Below are 19,712 nucleotides of genomic sequence, written 5' to 3' on the forward strand. Positions count from 1 at the left end.
GCTGGGCTGTATAGGCAGATCCAGCCTCTGCATGCAGATAACATTCTTCAAACCCACCTCGGGTTCTCTTTAAGAGAAAACAAACAGTAGTATGAAATAGAGAATGATGACATCTGCAAACGTATGGTATTTATCTTATCTGGATATGTATCATTTCTATACATAAAGTGTTATAGTACTTATGCTAAAATATAGGGATGGTAGTAAATGCCCATTTCCGCTGAAATTCCGATTTCTGCCAATGCCAATTACCGTTTTTTGTTCTGATTTTCCGTTCTACCGATTTCCATTTTTTGCAATTTCTGAGGAGTATTTTGTCATTACATCCAACAGACAATGCAAAAAAATGCCCCAAAAACCTGGAAATCAGAGAAACTGAATCTTGTGATTTGTCTTGTGATTTGTCTAAAATTACTGCAGTTATCCGATTTTTGCTGAAAATGTCTGCATTTGCTTATTGGTCCAATGCTTTTCTGTGTTTGATCTAAAATTACAGAGCTGCGGTAAATCCAATTTGTATAATTTCAATTTCCGATTATTCTTTTGAATAATGCAGTACTTGCACTACTCATTTCAGCTCTGTTGTAAAATGCAAGCAATGTCACTCATAATGTTAACATTACATACAAGAGTCATCACTAGCCAGTACTTCCTACTCGTTGCTCATAGAAGTGCTGATAACATCTGCACAGGGATGATAGAAAATATATACTGTATATAGTTTACAAACAGGGAGAGGGAATGAGCTCTGATAAAGCAGTGTGATTATTTTAGATTAGTACCTTACAGATCAGTACACAGTGTGAAAGCAGGTGATTTGGGCATCAGAGTTTGGTTAAACCACCTGCTTTGGTATAAAGTCTGATGGACTAAGAACACAGCTCAAAACTTATGTGACTTAGAAGGTTTCGTGGACCAGGTGTCAAAACCAAAGCTAAAGGGACAAAGATGAGGAAAGCTGATTATTGGTTATGGTAACATGATAAATAGAAGGATTAGGAGGATTAAGAGCAGACATTAGGCTAGGCAATTCTTAGGAGAACTCATAGAGAAACATGAGATCAGTTTGATCAGCTGATAGATTTGTAAGGCACTGAGTTACTGGTCAGTGGCATAACTAAGGAGCTTGGGGCCCCAACGACAGTTTTACATGGGGTCCCAAGCATTCTAGTGTCAGATATGTATAATCAGAGTAAGAAAATAGCTTGTTAAGGATTACCACTATTCAATGCACAAATAGAAGTGTCCATTATCAGCATAACACCAATAAAAAGCTAATAAGTTGGATGAAAGAGGACCCCTAGTGGGCCCCTCTGGGTCCAGGACCCCGGTGCGGTTGCAACCTCTGTATCCCCTATTGCTACGCCACTGCTGGTCATAATCATGCATTAAACCATGAGGTCATCACAGTAAATCAGAACCTTACAAATCTATTAGCTGATCACATAACTGAGCACATGCTTATCCATGAGTTCTCCTTAGCGCTGCCATTCCTGATGTCTAATCTTAATCCTCCTGCTAGGTGGCATACTCTATCGCTTCTCTCCACCGCTCCTAAGTCCCGTATTTACTTAATTTCGTCTTCCAAGAGCAAAGAGCATACAGAGAAGGCAAAGGGGCGGGGAGGAGACATGAAAGGGGTGGGGGAAAGGCAGTGTAGGGCTAATGAGAGCTGGGAAAGTGGTGTTCACAGTGCAGTGCGGGGTGGGGGGGGGGAGCAGAGAATGTCACAGATGGGACACAGAGGCATGTCATGGAACAGAGAACATGCCCCTGTGTCCCATCTGCTCTTATCTTTGTCATTTTCTACATAGCTAGATTTCATAGTTTTACTAGTGTACAGTGTCATCTTACCTTGCAGGCCAGGGCTGCAGAGTGTGTATTATCTGTCACATGTGGCCTGCCATCTGCAGACCGAAGTAACATTTTACACTTGTTTCAAATACTAAAGCATTATTTCTTGTTCTAAACACCCGAGAATGTTTATATTAGAAGGGCACAGCAAGGCCAAGCAGTAAGGCAACGCTGTAGACCTTATGATTGTAGCAGCGCCCTTCAACTATCATATTTAACGCTGTAGACCTTTACAGCTCTTTGCTGAGAGCATTGACAGAAATAAATAAAAGCATTCGGAAAAAAAATACAAAAATAAAAAAGATATGTGTGAAATTGTCCATGTAAAATGATTTCCCATAACTAAATCAGGTTCTTGGTATCCCTGTTTCTCTTCTGCAGCATGGTAATATTTTTTTTCACATTAAATAAATGATCATCTTTAGGCTTCCATTGTAAATGTCATGTGACAATCAGGTTTTTATATTGTGATTTTCATATTTTGACATTTTAGGGAAAAACAATCACTGTGCCTACCAAAATACATTCTGTATCCTTGTAACAAAGCAGCAAGCAGATTTATTTTTGTGGAACTGTATAACAAAATTAAATATTGTTTATTTTACATTTTTTTTTAGCATTTTTCATGTCCATTTTGTTTACACTATTTAAAAAAGTGCTGGTTAAAAAAAAAAAATAGAAAATCAATAAAATTTTCAATTATGTTACACAAACTCAAAACAAACCACTTCCCATGATGTATATGTTCAGACTATTTAAAAGTACTAACGTGCAGAGAAGAACACTCGATAGTCCTTCAGATCTTCTGAGCATCAAATATTTAACTTCCTGTCCATTCTGTGGTAACAGATGTGTGTAACAGACACAAGAAATGCACGGACTGTATACATATATAAAACAAAAAAAACAAAAAAAAAATGAAAAAACACCATAGGCAGGTGAATGCTGAAAGTCTGAAGGCACATTACATTACAACTTCAGCTGTTCAAATTTCTAGTCTTTTTTTTCCCAGTACAAAAATAAATGTGTCTTTGAAAAAGTAAAAAGACTCCTGTTTTCTTTAGAGCTTATTTGATTCAAGAGCTTATCTTCTCCTGTGCTATATGTCAGTTTTCAATGAGTTCACTGACCAAAGTCCAGCATTAATTGAACACAGCAGACGTCCATAGCCCGGTATTTTATAATATATACTTTTGTAATTTTTTTTTGCATTGCTCTCTTTCTCACCCAGGCTGGAACATTTCAGGAAACGGTTGTAGTGAAAGTGCAAATCTGAAGTTTACTATGAACAGCTTTGAAAGCTTGAACTGTTATCTGCAGGCGCAGGACTCCACTGTCATGTTGGGATAAACCTTGAGCACAACATTCTTATTTTCATCAAAAAACAGAATGCTGAGAGACGACATTTTTTCTGGAACGCAGCAAGGCTCGGGGATGCCAGGTACCACGCCCACCGCACGCACAATGCTCTGGATAGTGGCGTGGTTGGATGGCTTCAAGGACTGCAAAAGAATAAGAGTGACATAATCAGAATGTGAATAATTGATCACATAAGCAAACATTCTATTTCACATGTTGTACACATAAATTATATTATGAAACTAATGAGATCATCTAACTTGTAGATGAACCAGTTCACTGTGGGACAGCACTGGACAAATGATTCTATTTCTCTTCTGATTCAAATATCAGTAAAGTCTGTTAAGGTCAAAAAAACATTTTATGTTCCAAGGCTTTTTTTTTTTACTGTTCACACTAGATGGATCCCCAAAGATGAAAAAAAAGTCTGATTTTACAGCTGACTGCTAGCCGGTCTCAATCATGTGATCACTGCATGGCCTCTGCATTGGTGCAAAGACCAGTCTTATATTAGAGGGGATGGGGCTTGACATACAAACTAAATAGTTTAGCCCAGTGTTTCTCAAGCTTGTCCTCGTAACTCCCCAATGGTGCATGTTTTGCAGGCAACCTCACCTATACACAGGTGGGGTAATTAGCCACTTCAGGATTCTGCGTACGCATAAGTACGCCCCTGAATCCTGAAGCGGTTTCCATGGAAACGGCCGCTTGTATGAGCGGCCGTTCCATGTCAGTTCACGGAGGGTGTCTCTGTGAACACCCTGCGAGCCTCCAATCGCGGCTCGCAGGGTAAATGTATATACGTGGGGAAGATCTTCCCCGCTGTTTACATACATACGGCACTGGTGCGCAGCAGCGCCGTAGAGGAGATTGGCGATCCCCGGCCTCTGATTGCCCGGGGATTGCCGGATTGCCGGCATCTGATAGGCTGAAGCCTATCTGAGGCGGTGCAGGACAGATTTCCGGATTTCCGCTCACAGGGGGAGGGAGAGGGAGGGAAGGAGGCCAGAAAGCGTTGCGGAGGAGGGCTTTGAAGAGCCCCCCCCCCGCAAGCGCAAACAGCCGGCGGTGATCAGACCCCCCCCCAGCAGGACATCCCCCTAGTGGGGAAAAAAGGGGGGAAGTCTGATCGCCCTGGCTGCTATCTGATCTGTGCTGCGGGCTGAAGAGCCCCCGCAGCTCAGATCATCCAAACCACCCGAAACCCGGAAGTGGTTAGTGGCTCATCTAGGGGGATTTCATGTAGCAGAGACACTAACTATCCCACCTGTGCATAGGTGAGGTTGCCTGCAAAACATGCTCCGTTAAGGGAGTCATGAGGATGGGTTTGAGAAACACTTGTTTAGCCAAATTTTGGGACCACCAAGTTTTTAAAGGAATCTCATTAGTTACAGCTGACTGCATTGTTAAGAAGGTAAGTCTACAGAGTGTACAGCTTTACCACCTGATAGGTTTACAACATTTTTACAGGATCCCTGTAAAGTGAAAAGTCATTAGTACAAAAACCCCTTGTCTTCAGTAAGCTGATTCAGATCATTTATCATGTAACATAGAACTAGTAATTATGCAGGCCTTCATAGCACTAAAACATTTTTTTTCTTTCTGCAAATCAGATACTTTCACTATTTATTACTTTGAACCACACTTATGTTGTAAAGCAGGAGACAAGAAGGATGCATTTCTCTGATTTTATTAATTACTGTTTAGTGCGTATGAAGCTGATTTGCATTAAATATACAGTACATACAATAATCAATGTCTGATCCATTGACCCTTTGAATGTCTATTCAGCTGAAGTAGGTAAAATGGATGCTGCATAGACCACAATGTTAATTCCGGCTATAGCAGTGGCAGGAGGCAAAAAATGGTAGTAGGCGGCGCAGGAGTTTTAAGCAGGGAAGGGGGCAGATATTGGCAGAGATTACAATGTAGGGGGTAGATTAGTGTTAGGCATCAGTAGAAGGAGGGTTAGTGTGAGAAGAGGGTTAAGTTAGGATGTTGATAAAAATTTTACTGTCAGAACTGGCCACTGCTCAATAGCAGAATGTCAGCAATTAACTGATCTTCTACTTGTGGCTATTCCCGGTGCCCAAATAACCATAGCACCTTATTTACATGTATGATGTACAGCGCCCCCTATCCTACTGGAACTATTCCTATTCTTTGAACTGTGATTGGCTGCAATATTGTGTTTTGTCTCTTGTTCCTTTACCCTTTCCACTTTCCATGTATGTTCCTCCAAGCCTTACATGTATGTTCACATGAACTTTCATGCTTACTATCAGCTTTGAACATCAAACAATTATCAAATGTCAATATTTGTCCCAAATCCATTCCAGTCAAGTCTGAGCTCATTTAAAGCTCCTCCTGTTTTATTTTGGGTGTCTGTTTTTTTCTTGCTGAATGTTGATATCCTTAATATGAATATTAGTCATGATGCCCATTAGAGAACGCACACTAGAGAATAGTGGTCCTGGGTGCACACACCCAGGGCTGTGGTCTCCCCTTGTGTGTGTGCCCCCACTGCATGCAACAAACTAACCTGACACAGATGCAGGGACATGGAAGGACACAGACACAGGGGTTTTATTATATAGGATGTCACATTTTTTTATATTTCAACAATAAATGGGTCAGTTTCATTTCTAGATATTGACTACTACATCTCAGCATGACCTGTAGCTGTTCTAAACTGCAACACATTTCACAGATTCAGTTCTATGGTACTTACTTCAGGCTTTCTAGCAGTCAGAACCAGGGATATGATAATGATTGGCCCTTCACTGTAGCAAATGCACTGTATATTTTAAATAGATTGCACATATGTACACAACATATGTACTGCCTCTATACTTGAGTCCGTTTTTCCTACTCTGGAGTAACGGATAGCTTTTCACAGTTAATTGATACATAATGTCTCTGCAGACCCTGTGAAGCCATGCCAAAAGCTGAACTAGCCAAAAACATTGTAAACATGAGTCAGACACTGTTGCTGGTAACATACATTTTAACTGATCCAGCTAGACTATATAAGAACAAGTAAAGAAAAGGCATAATGTTTGCACTATTCTGTTCTGTAAAGCTCAGGTGATTTGTGCTTGCCAGGAACTATTTGTCATTTACTCTATTTTTCCATCTTAGCTAGATACATAAAGTGTACTGTTATATATTGTTCATTTTTGTTGAAGTCTATGGCTTGTATTCACAACCTTTCAACATTTAACTCTGTGTCTTTCCACATGTGCTAGTCCCATGTGCCAAATAAATGCAGGGACAGCTTCACCCTGTTCTGTTGTGGACAACAATGTTAATACTCACTTCCTTTTGTTTAGTGCACAGGCCAGGATGACTACTGTGATCATCGTTAATGAGAGACTGTGCACGTGATCTAGCTAATACACATCTTGGAGTAGACCAATGATGAAAAAAGTAATAGTAATCGTCAAAACATCAAGCCATGCACAGTCTGAGCCTACCAAACAATCACCACATGACTATACAAAGTGAATACTTGGTTATTTCATGCTTGTCAATTGCCTTGCTAATGGTCCATTTCTTTGGCTTTGGTATTTATTTTCACCTGCTTGGTGACAATCTGTTGTGTGCTTGTGAACTAGATGTATTAATACTTTTTTCATAATCTTTTTATTCTTGTTTTAAGTTTTTGGGGAGAATTATAATAATGAGGATTTAATAATATTATCTAGCATACCTATCTCTGGTTTAGCCATACTGTTCTTATTTCTTACAAAAGAAACGTTTTTCCTAACAATTTCTACATAATTTATACGTAGAATGTTATATGAATCAAAACCTTTAAACTATGAAGTACTTTAACCACTTCAGCCTATCTGGATGAGAATACTCATCGTTCGGCAGTATTTCCATGTCAGTAGTTGTGGAAGGGAAGCAAGGCTTCCCCGAAACAATCGCAGTCCTGTAATGAATGGAAATGACCAGGATCAGTGGCCATGTCCTTTCATAATTAAGAACGTGAATTAAAGTAAAAAAAAGAAACACTTCCTGGCAATCCAGGGAGTGTTTCTATCGCCATCTAGTGGTGAAAAGTTAACTTACTTATCGGTATGCCCGACATTGTGCCCGACATGCGATCAAATGGGTGTAAAACGTTTAGCTAGCACTAGGCTAGTTAGTACAAGTGTCCAGATCAGATCCCCCCCGATACCCCTGTTAACATATTATCCAGTCTGGATCCAGCGATCGTGCAGCCTCCCTGCACAGCTTTCGTCTCTCTATTGGGAGGATCGGGTTTGCGCATTACGTAATGACATCGGCAACGTCATGTGCGATCCTCCCCATAGTGAAGACTGAAGCTGTACGGGGAGGCTGCGCTGATCGCTGGATCCAGGCTGGGTAATGTATAAACGGGGGAGAGGCAGGGATCGAGGACCGCTGGACACTTGTACTAGCTAGCCTAGTGCCAGCTAAATGTTTTACACCCATTTGATCACATTAATTAACTTGGGGACAAAAACTGGCAAAACCTCCTGAGCTGCGTAACGCTCAGGAGGTGAAATTACACACACCACACATTTTTAATAAAAATAAAAAAATATAATGAATCCCTTCTAAAGCTGCTGATGTGCATCTACTGCACCTGCGTGAGAGCTGCTCTCGGTCACGCTGACGTCATCTGGAGTGTTCTGCGCAGGCGCAGTACACTCAAGATAACATTAGCGTGATTGACAGTGTCGCTCGCGCCGGCCAGGTCGGCATCTACACTGGAGGGGAACCTGAGCCACCAGCTGGATGTGGAGCTGCGGCGAGGGCACAGGTCTGCTGCCAGGGGCTGGAAGAAGCCCCAGGTAAGTACATCTTTTTTTAAATCAGCTCTTTCCCTTTAAGGACGTAGCTTTTTTAAAGAGACTCCGTAACAAAAATTGCATCCTGTTTTTTATCATCCTACAAGTTCTAAAAGCTATTCTAATGTGTTCTGGCTTACTGCAGCACTTTGTACTATCACAGTCTCTGTAATAAATCAATGTATCTTTCCCTTGTCAGACTTGTCAGCCTGTGTCTGGAAGGCTGCCAAGTTCTTCAGTGTTGTGGTTCTGCTATGCACTCCCCCCTCAGGGGGGAAAAAAACACACAAATGATCTCTTGAGATTCAAAAGGAATGCTGTATACAGCCTGCTTGTGTATGGATGTATTTTCTATGTGTGGACATACTGTACATCAATCTACTTCCTGTTTTGGTGGCCATTTTGTTTGTTTATAAACAAACTTTTTAAAACTGTTTTTAACCACTTTTAATGCGGCGGGGAGCGGCGAAATTGTGACAGAGGGTAATAGGAGATGTCCCTTAACGCACTGGTATGTTTACTTTTGTGCGATTTTAACAATACAGATTCTCTTTAAAAAACATGTATGTCATGGGATATCTTACTGTTAGTACATAAGGGCTTACAATTGACAGGACACAAAAGAAAAATCCCCAAAGAGAAAAAATACACCTTTATTTCCAAATAATATATTGGAGCCATACATTGTACTAGGAACAAAATTTAAATGTTGTGATAGTCAGGACTAATGGGAAAGTAAATTGGGGCGTTTTATTTATAGTAGCATTGCTTAATTTTTAACTAGAGTGGATTGAATTGGATAAATAGTGTATTAATTTCTGTATTTGCGTACAAAATGAATAGAAAATAAAGCAATTACTGAAAACAAGTATCACCCACAAAAAGCTTAATTTGTGGCAAAAAAAACAAGATATAGATTTTTTACGTGTGATGAGTAGTGGTAAAGTTATTGGTGAATGAATAGGAGGAGCGCTGACAGGGGAAAATTGCTTCCGTCCTTGAGGTGAAAACAACTGTAGGCTGAACCAGTTAAACAAGTGTTCCCCAATCCTGTCCTCAGGGCCCACCAACGGTGCATGTTTTGTAGAAATCCACAGAGGTAGTTAATTAGCTCTGGTGAGACACTAATTACCTCACCTGTGCATGTTTGTGGTTTTCTGCAAAACGTGTACTGTTGGTGGGCCCTGAGGACAGGGTTGGGGAACTCTGAGGCCAGCTGCCCTCTTCAAGGCCAGTGAATATTCATATTGTATTTCCCTCTAAAATTTGTTAGAAGAAGATTTTTCACCTGCATCAGTTCATATCTAGGCTACGGCATAGATTTCAATCACTCACTGCCACATAGTCATGCTCTCATCACAACCCAAATACGTACTTGTAATTTAACTGACTCCCTCGAGAAATTTGGGTGACACCATAGGTGCCCATATTAAAAAAGTGAAATACCTGCTATAGACAGAAACTAAGAAATCAAAACTTCTATGCGGTGGAACTCTGTAGGAACAGCGGTGGACATGCTGGGAGCTGTAGTTCGCCAGAGTTTGGCTACACTGTAGCTGAACTGTGATGCAAAATAACAGTGAGTGGGGGTGGTTAGTGTCAGGAGTAGGTGGGGGTGGTTAGTGTTTGAAGTAAGTGAGGGGGTGCTTGGTGTTATGCTTCCCTACAAGTTACTTCCTGCTGAATATTGATGAAGTGGGAGCATTCTGTGTAAGGGTATTCCTAAATTATGCAAAGAAGGACTACCAGTAAATGGTGATACCATGGGTGCATACCAGTTGCTGTGTCATTCGTTATGTAGTAGTTCTACAAAGTGCAGTAGTGCTAGTGTAACAGAAATGCACCATGGCTAAATATCCCCACTTAAGGAGAGCTACATAAGCAAATCAAAAATTGTAGATTCAAATACAAATAACTGGTATACTCCAAACAACAAATGGCACCAAAACACTGTATAAAACATCATCTCAATGGATAGGGAGAACCAGGGATGACAAGTGAGGCACAGAAATATACCTTTAAGAAGGGGTAATGTAGAACATTTTGTGAGAATATTTTATCTATTGGGAATGTCTGTAGCTCTAGCACTACAAGGACATTAGATTCTTCATATTTTGACCTTCTTATAATACAGTATATACCATACACTGTTTGTGAATGTAAGTTATTTATATATAATGGGGACCTGCCACCTAATTATATTTAGCAATATAAATCTGGATCTATATATGCGGGTATAGCATTTTTTTCAGGCACTGTATTGCTTTACTTGCTGCTTTTATTTTTTGTATTAGAATGATCCATTCCTATCTGTAATCAATAAAAACAATAAAATCTATGTATTATTCAGTTGATAGAACTGTTTATAATGAGGGGGGCAGGGTGGACATGACAGCTCTTCAGTTTTTATACCCCTACTGAGTTGTGCCCCCACTGATACAGTTTGTGAATCTTTGTTGCCTGTATGTATTCTGGAACAGATAACACAACAATTATATGACCTGCAATCTGTTTTTTACTCTACATGTATGGCTATAGCGTGGTTGTTAAATCAAACTATCACTTCTACAGTACAGATAATCAGTGACATGGTAATGATCACCTGATCGTCACCCCGCCGCTTCCCTCCATAGCAACAGAACACATTGCTAGCCTCAAGGCTAGGGATGTGTCTCTACAACATCAATCCCCAAATTGTTGCTCGAGGGATCATTTTCCGATCCCCAATAGGCGACAATTATCGGACGTGACGTAGCTTTTGTATTAACTCATTAACTGCGACAAGTTACTTCAATCTCAAAAAACATTTTATGACTATACAATAGAACATCCTACAGACCCCAGTTCAAACTCATGGTGTTGGGCTGCAAGAATGGGTCTGGTCCATGTAAGGGTTACAGATGACATTGAAATTTCCAAAAGGGGAAGTAGCCTTTAGCTACAAATAAAGAAGTCCTATTGGTTTTCAATGTTGCCGATAATTCATAAAAGAAAACAAAGTATGAGGAATTAGGGAGGCCCCCTGGTGGTCACGTGTCATTTAATTAGGAGAAACCTGTTCAAGTGCTTAAAGGGGAACTGAAGAGAGAAGTATATGGAGGCTGTCATGTTTATTTCCTTTTAGACAATACCAGTTGCCTGGCAGCCCTGCTGATCCTCTGCCTCTAATACTATTAGCCATAGCCCCTGAACAAGCATGCAGCAGATCAGGTGTTTCAGTGGTTCAGACTTATAAGTCTGATCTGACAAGACTAGCTGCATGCTTGTTTCTGGTTTTAATCAGATACTACTGCAGAGAAATAGACCAGCAGGGCTGCCAGGCAACTGGTATTGATTAAAAGGAAATAAACATGACAGCCTCCATATACCTCTCTCTTCAGTTCCCCTTTAAGTACTATATATGAAGATGTGGAACTCAGTGAGTTATACCTAATATCTATAAGTTATATTTTTATGCTTAGGATAGGCTTTATTTTTGTGTTTAGGAAGACACTTGTTTCAGTTTTAGTGGGAGATAGTGACATTCTCACCTGGAGCCAGTTTCCATTTTTCCAAGAATCAGCTTCTTCCTTGACCAATTTGACCACTTGAGTGAAAGCTTGTTAAAATCAGAAGTTTGGCTGATAATTTTATGTATAAGCTATTCTGCTGTTGCACTGGGTTGTGGTAATCATGGTCAGTGATTTGATGGGTTGCTTGAGAGAGGTTGGGAGAAAAGAAAGTTACCTTAGAAAAGCTGTCTCAAAGTGTTTGGAGATTTTTGTGGCTTTTAATGGTTTCCTTCCTTTTAGTATGACCGAAATAGAGGCACGTGATAATGGAAAGTTTTTAGGATGAATTTTGGCTTTAGGAGGCAATGAACCTTGTCAGTTATAAAAATCTTGTTCCTCTGTGCCAGGGAGTATGGATTTTATGTCTCTGCATGTATTTCTTAAGTTTTTTGGCAATATTAATTCAGGGATTCAGACAGTTCCTGCTAGTCTTGTCTTCCATGTCTGCAGTTTTCATTTTTAGCCATTGCACTTCTTCCTTTAGTTCCCAGTGGGCATCCCCAATTATCTTATGAGCTGCAACATGTTCTGACAAGGTGGATTTAATATGAAAAACTCTATGAATTCAGCCATGAAGCTTTTCACTTCGGGATAGAAAGAGTTAATGTCAGATTGTACTGTTTATTTCCTCTTGAAAACAAGAGCATTTCTTTTACACGTATTTGTGAGTGGGCTAGTGTGAGTTTGGGGTCATTCTGTAAAGGTTCCTCTGTTTACTGTGTTCCCCAGTGTTAGTTAGTCCTCTGTCCGGCCTGTGACTTTATGGTCTAGGCTTCCTTATTTTTATTCTTGCCCCAACAAAATGTCTAATTGAGTGGTATCTGGCAAGGAGACCTCTCAATCAGAGGAGTTTAGCAGGGGTAAGTCTTTGCTAAGTGTCTCTTCTGGTTCTCCCTTAATTGCAGTGCATTGTTGCTGCTCCCCACCACTTTTGCACCTGCCTGGGAAAAACTAAATTTTTACATTGGAGTAACAGGGTTCTTCATTCCTTTTCCCACCATACATTCAGTATGTGATTGGTGTAAGTCAATGGTGGTGCTTCAAGTTTTACTACCTTAATTAACGTCCCTAAATTCCCTGACCCTTATTTTGAGGCTCCTCTGCAGTAGTCTGAAGTTAAGCATTCATCTACACTCCACCAAACTCTTGTTTATCATTTTTATTAAAACAATAATTTGCCTTTGACATCTCTGAGCTTTTCTGTGCAGACTTAAAAAAAAACCAGAATTAAATATTTTTCTTTTGACTATTTCTTCAACTTGAAAGAAGAATGTGCTACGCTATCAATGTCAACCAGCTATAATTAACCTTTGGGCTCCGTGCCCAATCAGTTAGAGGCTCGGGAATTCTGAAAATACAGGTGGCCCAAATTGGTTGAACTTACAGAAAATGTTACAAACACGTCCAAAATTTCCCTGCTTGTAAATTGTAGAACTTGATATTACATTTCGAAAACATGTGCTATATCCAATTCCACCCAACCCCATTTCACAAATGAGAATGGAAGCCAATTCATACTTTCAGTTCCACAGATAAACACCGCAAGCAAACTGTAGAAGCATTAAACCTAAACTTCAAGCCCTCTATTGTAACCTGAACTCACATAGCTTAACTAAAATGAGTACTCTATTCCATGTAACAAAAAGCATAAAGAGGACCTATACCCGTGAAAACAGATTAGGTATAATCGGCTTTAAATATATGTATTATTTTCATTTACTATGATTTTATGTTTGTATAATAAGACAAGTCCCTTCAAGATAAAACAAATCAATAACACACTATTAACTTATATCCTTGTCCTGGAAGCACTATCTAAATAAGCAATCTGTTGTTAGCTGTTCTGAATGCATTTTGTTTATGTTATTATTATGCATGTTGTATGCAGTTCATTATCATTGGACCAAACTAGTGTAGAGGTCACAGACAAAGATAAGTTCATAATCTGTATTCTGCTTGCTGCTCTGCATAAGGACATATGTGCAAAAATGAGCAACAATGTGACCTTTTCACCTCTTCCTGCAGTTCACCATTACTTTGAGTGACAGTCATTATTATTACGGGAAACTACAACCTGTAAGATCTTTTTTTCAGATATGAATAATGTGAACGTCATTTTCCTGTAAATAAGCATAGAACGTAGTGATGATTTGAAGGCTTTTTTCACCCCAGGGCCCATATGCAATTAACTTGTCAATAAAATGCCCTTTAAACTACCAGCAAGCAAGTAAATATTCAAAATAATTTTGATAGTACTTTTTCACCTACTTTTTGGTACTTTTTCAATTGCAATATACTGAAAAGTTCTCCCAAGAGAAAACTCAGGAGAAAAAGTGAATTGCATATGGGGCCATGTGTGAAAAGCTAACAAGGTCTTATCCAGATCCTCTGCCATAGTGGCTAGTGTTGGGCGAACATCTAGATGTTCGGGTTCGGGCCGAACAGGCCGAACATGTCCGCGATGTTCGGGTGTTCGACCCGAACTCCGAACATAATGGAAGTCAATGGGGACCTGAACTTTTGTGCTTTGTAAAGCCTCCTTACATGCTACATACCCCAAATTTACAGGGTATGTGCACCTTGGGAGTGGGTACAAGAGGAAAAAAAAATTTAGCAAAAAGAGCTTATAGTTTTTGAGAAAATCGATTTTAAAGTTTCAAAGGGAAAACTGTCTTTTAAATGCGGGAAATGTCTGTTTTCTTTGCACAGGTAACATGCTTTTTGTCGGCATGCAGTCATAAATGTAATACATATAAGAGGTTCCAGGAAAAGGGACCGGTAATGCTAACCCAGCAGCAGCACACGTGATGGAACAGGAGGAGGGTGGCGCAGGAGGAGAAGGCCACGCTTTGAGACACAACAACCCAGGCCTTGCATGAGGACAAGAAGCGTGCGGATAGCATGCTTTGTACCACCATGCAGTCATAAATGTAATAAAGATAAGTGGTTCAATAAACAGGGACCACGCGGCAACGCTAACCCAGCAGCAGCACACGTGATGGAACAGGAGGAGGCGCAGGAGGAGAAGGCCACGCTTTGTGAGACACAACAACCCAGGCCTTGCATGAGGACAAAAAGCGTGCGGAGAGCATGCTTTGTACCGCCATGTAGTCATAAATGTAATAAAGATAAGAGGTTCAATAAACAGGGACCACGCGGCAACGCTAACCCAGCAGCAGCAGCAGCAGCAGCACACGTGATGGAACAGGAGGAGGCGCAGGAGGAGAAGGCCACGCTTTGTGAGACACAACAACCCAGGCCTTGCATGAGGACAAAAAGCGTGCGGATAGCATGCTTTGTACCGCCATGTAGTCATAAATGTAATAAAGATAAGAGGTTCCATAAACAGGGACCGGCAACGGTAACCCAGCAGCAGCAGCAGCAGCAGCAGCACACGTGATGGAACAGGAGGAGGCGCAGGAGGAGAAGGCCACGCTTTGTGAGACACAACAACCCAGGCCTTGCATGAGGACAAAAAGCGTGCGGATAGCATGCTTTGTACCGCCATGTAGTCATAAATGTAATAAAGATAAGAGGTTCAATAAACAGGGACCACGCGGCAACGCTAACCCAGCAGCAGCAGCAGCAGCAGCACACGTGATGGAACAGGAGGAGGCGCAGGAGGAGAAGGCCACGCTTTGTGAGACACAACAACCCAGGCCTTGCATGAGGACAAAAAGCGTGCGGATAGCATGCTTTGTACCGCCATGTAGTCATAAATGTAATAAAGATAAGAGGTTCCATAAACAGGGACCACGCGGCAACGGTAACCCAGCAGCAGCAGCAGCAGCAGCAGCACACGTGATGGAACAGGAGGAGGCGCAGGAGGAGAAGGCCACGCTTTGTGAGACACAACAACCCAGGCCTTGCATGAGGACAAAAAGCGTGCGGATATAGCAGCAATGCTTTTTGCCGCCATGCAGTCATAAATGTAATACAGATGAGAGGTTCAATAAACAGGGACCGGAAACGCTAAACCATCCCAGATGTTCATCGGTCATGTTACTTGGTTGGGGTCCAGGAGTGTTGCGTAGTCGTTTCCAATCCAGGATTGATTCATTTTAATTTGAGTCAGACGGTCTGCATTTTCTGTGGAGAGGCGGATACGCCGATCTGTGATGATGCCTCCGGCAGCACTGAAACAGCGTTCCGACATAACGCTGGCTGCCGGGCAAGCCAGCACCTCTATTGCGTACATTGCCAGTTCGTGCCAGGTGTCTAGCTTCATGCCCGGTTTCAGGTCCAGCGGTGCCAGCCACAAATCCGTCTGTTCCTTTATTCCCCTCCAAATTTCCTCCCCTGTGTGCTGCTTATCCCCAAGGCAGATCAGCTTCAGCAACGCTTGCTGACGCATGCCAACAGCTGTGCTGCACTGCTTCCACGATCCTACTGCTGCTGGTGCTGGGTTAGCATTTCCGGATGAGGTACAGCTTTGAGATGCGTTGGAGGAGAAGGAGTCAGAGAGGTAGGTGCTGCTGTTGTTATCCAGCTGTTTGCGGCGTGGGCAACACCCGCGCCGTAGCAGGTGAGGAATCGCTGCCAGGCTCCACAAGGTTCACCCAGTGCGCGGTAAGGGAGATGTATCGACCCTGGCCGAACGCACTCGTCCAGGTGTCAGTGGTGAGGTGAACCTTGCAGGCAACGGCATTCTTCAAGCTTCGGGTTATTTAGCTGACCACGTGCTCATGCAACTCAGGCACTGCAGAGCGCGCAAAGTGGTAGCGGCTGGGAACAACGTAACGTGGGATGGCCACTGACATCATGCCCTTGAAGCTGTTTGTCTCCACCACTCGATATGGCAGCATTTCGCAGGCCAGAAGCTTGGCTATGCTGGCTGGCTGTTACTGCCACGGCCCGGGGGTCATTTGCTGGCAATTTCCTCTTGTGCTCAAACATCTCAGAGACAGACAACTCAACCGTAGCGCTGCACACCGAAGGGCTGTTGGTTGTTGTGTTTGATGAACACTGGGAGACCTCAAGAGCACTAGTCCGGAAAGTGACAGTGTCAGCATCGTCTGATGTTTGTGAATGTTGTGAACCACGCAATGGCTGGGCTACTGCTGCTGCTGAGGCGGGTCTGGTGGTGAGTCTGGTGAACCCAAGGGAGGCAGTGTTGCTGGTGGTACCCTGTCCTGCCGCGTTTGCCCACAGAGTGGGATGTTTGGATAGAATGTGGCGGCTCATGCTGGTGGTGGAGAGGTTGTTAATACTTTTCCCCCTGCTCAGGCGGGTCTTGCACACCTTGCAAATCGCCATGGTAACATCCTCAGTGCAGTCTTCAAAGAAAGCCCAGACTTTAACTGGCTGAGGACTCGGACCTCGTGCGTGATGTGCTGGTGCTGCTTAACCCACTGCTGGACGCTTGAGAGGTCATCCAAGTAATTATCTGGTCCTGTTCTTTTGGATCTGTGAGGGTTGTTGTCCTGGACAACATGGGCAGTATTGAGTGGGTTTTCTTGGGTGCTCCCCTGTGGCCTGTACGTGAACCGTCAGGGGAAACACCTCTTCCCTTGCCCCTCCCTCTTTCACCGGATTTCTTCCTCATTTCACTTATCCTTAAAGTACACGCTGACTGGCAGCAGTACAGTGGCAGTACAGAAATGCTATACAGTGGTGGGTGAGCGGTGTACCACTATTGTCAGCAGTGACACAGAGCACAATGCTATACAGTGGCGGGTGAGCGGTGTACTACTGTTCCCAGCAGACACAGAGTGGAAGTAAACACAATGCTATATAGTGTGGCTGAGCCGTGTACACAGAGTGGCATTAAACACAATGCTATATAGTCTGCTATATAGTCACCCCGAACAGGGTGATGTTCTGCAGAACCCGAACAGTGGCAAACACTGTTCGCCCAACACTACTGGGAGGGAACGCAGATTTTAGTACCTAAACACACGATACAACATGTTTTCCGGGGTCGGACTCTGAGGCACATACAGATGGTCCCGATCATCATCCTCATCATACAACTCTTCTCCTGAGTCTGACCCACCCACCACCTCTGCCACCCCAACATCCCCAGACACAGACCCCTCATCGTCCTCAACATTAACTTGGGATGCTGGCCTGAGCCAGACCTCCTCCTCCACATCAGGCCCCATCATCTCCTCAATGGCAGCCCTCATTAATCGCTCTGGCGACGGACTGATGGACACAACGTTCTCCTCCGGGGAGGGCTGCTGCTGACCACTGGCTGCTGGGGTGGATGTTATAGCTTGCGTGGGGCGTTGGCTGTTGCTGTTGTTGGGAGTGCTGCTCACAGCGGAGGTCTCTGGGGAACTCATGTTGAGCTCATATAGTGGTTGACGGTGAGTGGAGTATTACTGATCCCAGCAATATACACACTGACTGGCAGAGTACGCAATGCTATATAGTGTGGCTGAGCGGTGTACACAGAGTGGCAGTAAACACAATGCTATATAGTCTGGCTGAGCGAGCGGTGTACTACTGTTCCCAGCAGAATCAGAGTGGCAGTAAACAATGGTATATAGTCTGGCTGAGCGGTGTACACAGAGTGTCAGTAAACAATGGTATATAGTCTGGCTGAGCGAGCGGTGTACTACTGTTCCCAGCAGAATCAGAGTGGCAGTAAACAATGGTATATAGTCTGGCTGAGCGGTGTACACAGAGTGTCAGTAAACAATGGTATATAGTCTGGCTGAGCGGTGTACACACAATGCTATATAGTCTGCTATATAGTGTCAGTAAACAATGGTATATAGTCTGGCTGAGCGAGCGGTGTACTACTGTTCCCAGCAGAATCAGAGTGGCAGTAAACAATGGTATATAGTCTGGCTGAGCGGTGTACACAGAGTTTCAGTAAACAATGGTATATAGTCTGGCTGAGCGGTGTACACAGAGTGTCAGTAAACAATGGTATATAGTCTGGCTGAGCGGTGTACACAGAGTGGCAGTAAACACAATGCTATATAGTCTGGCTGAGCGAGCGGTGTACTACTGTTCCCAGCAGAATCAGAGTGGCAGTAAACAATGGTATATAGTCTGGCTGAGCGGTGTACACAGAGTGTCAGTAAACAATGGTATATAGTCTGGCTGAGCGGTGTACACAGAGTGTCAGTAAACAATGGTATATAGTCTGGCTGAGCGGTGTACACAGAGTGGCAGTAAACACAATGCTATATACTCTGGCTGAGCGAGCGGTGTACTACTGTTCCCAGCAGACACAGAACAGTGAACAGAATGCTATATAGTGTGGCTGAGCGAGCGGTGTACCACTATTCCCAGCAGACACAGAACAGTGAACAGAATGCTATATAGTGTGGCTGAGCGGGCGGTGTACCACTATTCCCAGCAGACACAGAACAGTGAACAGAATGCTATATAGTGTGGATGAGCGAGCGGTGTACCACTATTCCCAGCAGACACAGAACAGTAAACAGAATGCTATATAGTGTGGCTGAGCGAGCGGTGTACCACTATTCCCAGCAGACACAGAACAGTGAACAGAATGCTATATAGTGTGGCTGAGCGAGCGGTGTACCACTATTCCCAGCAGACACAGAACAGTGCACAGAATGCTATATAGTGTGGCTGAGCGAGCGGTGTACCACTATTCCCAGCAGACACAGAACAGTAAACAGAATGCTATATAGTGTGGCTGAGCGAGCGGTGTACCACTATTCCCAGCAGACACAGAACAGTAAACAGAATGCTATATAGTGTGGCTGAGCGAGCGGTGTACCACTATTCCAAGCAGACACAGAACAGTGAACAGAATGCTATATAGTGTGGCTGAGCGAGCGGTGTACCACTATTCCCAGCAGACACAGAGTGGCAGTAAACAGAATGCTATATAGTGTGGCTGAGCGAGGTACACAGAGTGGCAGTAAACAGAATGCTATATAGTGTGGCTGAGCAAGCGGTGTACTACTATTCCCAGCAGACACAGAGTGGCAGTAAACAGAATGCTATATAGTGTGGCTGAGCGAGGTACACAGAGTGGCAGTAAACAGAATGCTATATAGTGTGGCTGAGCAAGCGGTGTACTACTGTTCCCAGCAGTGACACAATGACAGGGGGGACCCTGGCTAGTGTGGCTGGAGCGCGAACTACCCTGCCTGCCTACCCAAAGCTAAACCCACAGACAAATGGCGGAGATATG

At 43.0% G+C, this 19,712-nt stretch overlaps 1 protein-coding gene across 1 annotated transcript in view; it reads right to left on the bottom strand.

Annotated features, from left to right (window-relative positions):
• Positions 1-2,438: 2,438 nt before the first annotated feature.
• The window catches only part of BMP3 (bone morphogenetic protein 3), a 94,377-nt gene continuing 77,103 nt past the window's right edge, over positions 2,439-19,712 (bottom strand). The window contains exon 3 of the mRNA XM_068271138.1: positions 2,439-3,356. Within this exon, the coding sequence (XP_068127239.1) occupies positions 3,165-3,356 (192 nt within the window). The 3' untranslated portion in view covers positions 2,439-3,164. The remainder of the gene's footprint in view (positions 3,357-19,712) is intronic.

Source organism: Hyperolius riggenbachi, chromosome 1 (genome assembly GCF_040937935.1).
Source record: "Hyperolius riggenbachi isolate aHypRig1 chromosome 1, aHypRig1.pri, whole genome shotgun sequence".
Lineage (NCBI taxonomy): Eukaryota > Metazoa > Chordata > Amphibia > Anura > Hyperoliidae > Hyperolius > Hyperolius riggenbachi.